A 1,869-nucleotide genomic window follows, 5' to 3' on the forward strand; every position below is an offset into this window, starting at 1 on the left:
CCCCCCCCCCACACACACACACAGTTATCTTTATGGGGACCTGGCATTGACTTCCATTATTTTCTACAGCCTTAACCTAACACTTTAGCAAGAAAGAGTAGAAAAAGGCAGATGCATATAAAAATGTTAATATTGTGAAAAATATCAATTTCTCTGTCAGTTCAGAGATTGAAACTTGTATATTATGTAAATGTATTACACATAGAATGAAATATTTCAAGCTGTTATTTATTATAATTTTAATGGCTAATAATGGGTAAGCTACTCTTTAAATTTAACATTTAGTAAAAAATTAGCTAAATGTAAGAACAGTGAGCTAAATAACAATAAAATGTTTGTGGAAACTTTTTAATGCTTAAAAAGTGAGTTAAATGAAATTTTTGCAACATTTTATTTTACACTTGTTGCCACATAAATAAATGTCACATTAAATAGAAGAAAATGTTAAATGATATTTAATGGGGGGTTTTCTACACCATACAAACTTGGCATTTTACCAGGTCTGTGTTTTTAGATACACTGTACATGTGGATGAGATATATTGCAGTAGATAAATAGTAATGTATTTCAAACAATTTATTTGTAAAAAAGAAACAACAGAAACAAGAACAAAACAAAAAACATGAAGAATATCTTATGCTCAACAGGTTTGTGTTTCAATCTTACATAATATTTGCTTTGATTCGCACACTTACCTTTTGATTGTTGACACTGCCGTTGCACAGCAGAAAGTATGACCCGCTGTTTTTGCTGCCAGAGTATATATTCAGCGCAGTGTTCTCAGGCAGGCCCAGTTTGTCCAACAGGACCACAGAATGTTTCACATGAAGAGATGCTTCACTTTCATCCTGCAGCAGCAGAAAAAACAATAAGGATGCTATTTCAAACTGATTCTGAACTTCTTTAAAAATTTATACAAAAAAATGTAATAAATTTAAAATTATTGATTTTAGTTGATTTGGTTTAGTACCTGAGACTTTCTGGCAGCTAATGCAGCATGTAGCTCAGAATCATCCATCTCCATGGAGATACGAGAGTTAACAGTGGCTGAGGAGACGACCAGTGACCCAAGAGCCTGCATCCTGTTCGGACTACCCCACTCCTTTTTTTACACAAGCAGGAAATGACTGAAGATTAAACACCTGATAGTTCTGATATTATGTTTTGAATAATACATACTCAAAATGTCATATCTGACATTTCATTTGGTTTTAGAAAAGCGCAACTACAGCATGCTTAAAGTGATAAATGATTTTCATGTTTTAGATCAGTGGCTCCCAACCTTTTTAGACTTGTGTACCCCCTGAGCCATTTTGTCATGCCACTAGTACCCCCTCTGTCATCCGTATTCATGATTCTCTAAAACTATACCATACAACAGCTGATTATTAAATGAGAATGATTTATTTACCCCCCTAGAATGCTTAATTCTTATGCATTTTATTCTTTTCAACTCAGATTAAACATATAGATAAATATGTTGCCTTGAAAGTGAATAAGCAATTAAATAAGGTAATGGCAGGTGCAGAAAACAGCAGCGTCCAAAATACATAAATCAAATGAGCAAATTCCATGTTTTATACTGGAATCCATTTCATGTGAATTTCATGATTCCATCTGAATTTTCTGCATTGTGGAAATCATAGGACCCTACAAATCTCTGTCCTATTTTTATTTATTTTTTACACACCTAGAATTTTTTTTCCACACACCCCTTGGGAGCCATTGGTCCATAACATACAGGTGCTGGTCATAAAATTAGAATATCATGAAAAAGTAGATTTATTTCAGTAATTCCATTTAAAAAGTGAAACTTGTATATTATATTCATACATTACATACAAACTCATATATTTCAAATGTTTATTT

General features: G+C 32.7%; 1 protein-coding gene across 1 annotated transcript in view; it reads right to left on the bottom strand.

Annotated features, from left to right (window-relative positions):
* Positions 1-1,869, bottom strand: part of LOC106529956 (uncharacterized) — a gene marked incomplete at its 3' end in the record, with an annotated part of 69,553 nt that overhangs the window by 4,903 nt on the left and 62,781 nt on the right. Inside the window, 2 exon segments of the mRNA XM_014025492.1 lie at positions 696-848; positions 971-1,102. Of these exon segments, the coding sequence (XP_013880946.1) occupies positions 696-848; positions 971-1,102 (285 nt within the window).

This window comes from Austrofundulus limnaeus, unplaced genomic scaffold (assembly GCF_001266775.1).
Source record: "Austrofundulus limnaeus strain Quisiro unplaced genomic scaffold, Austrofundulus_limnaeus-1.0 Scaffold479, whole genome shotgun sequence".
NCBI lineage: Eukaryota > Metazoa > Chordata > Actinopteri > Cyprinodontiformes > Rivulidae > Austrofundulus > Austrofundulus limnaeus.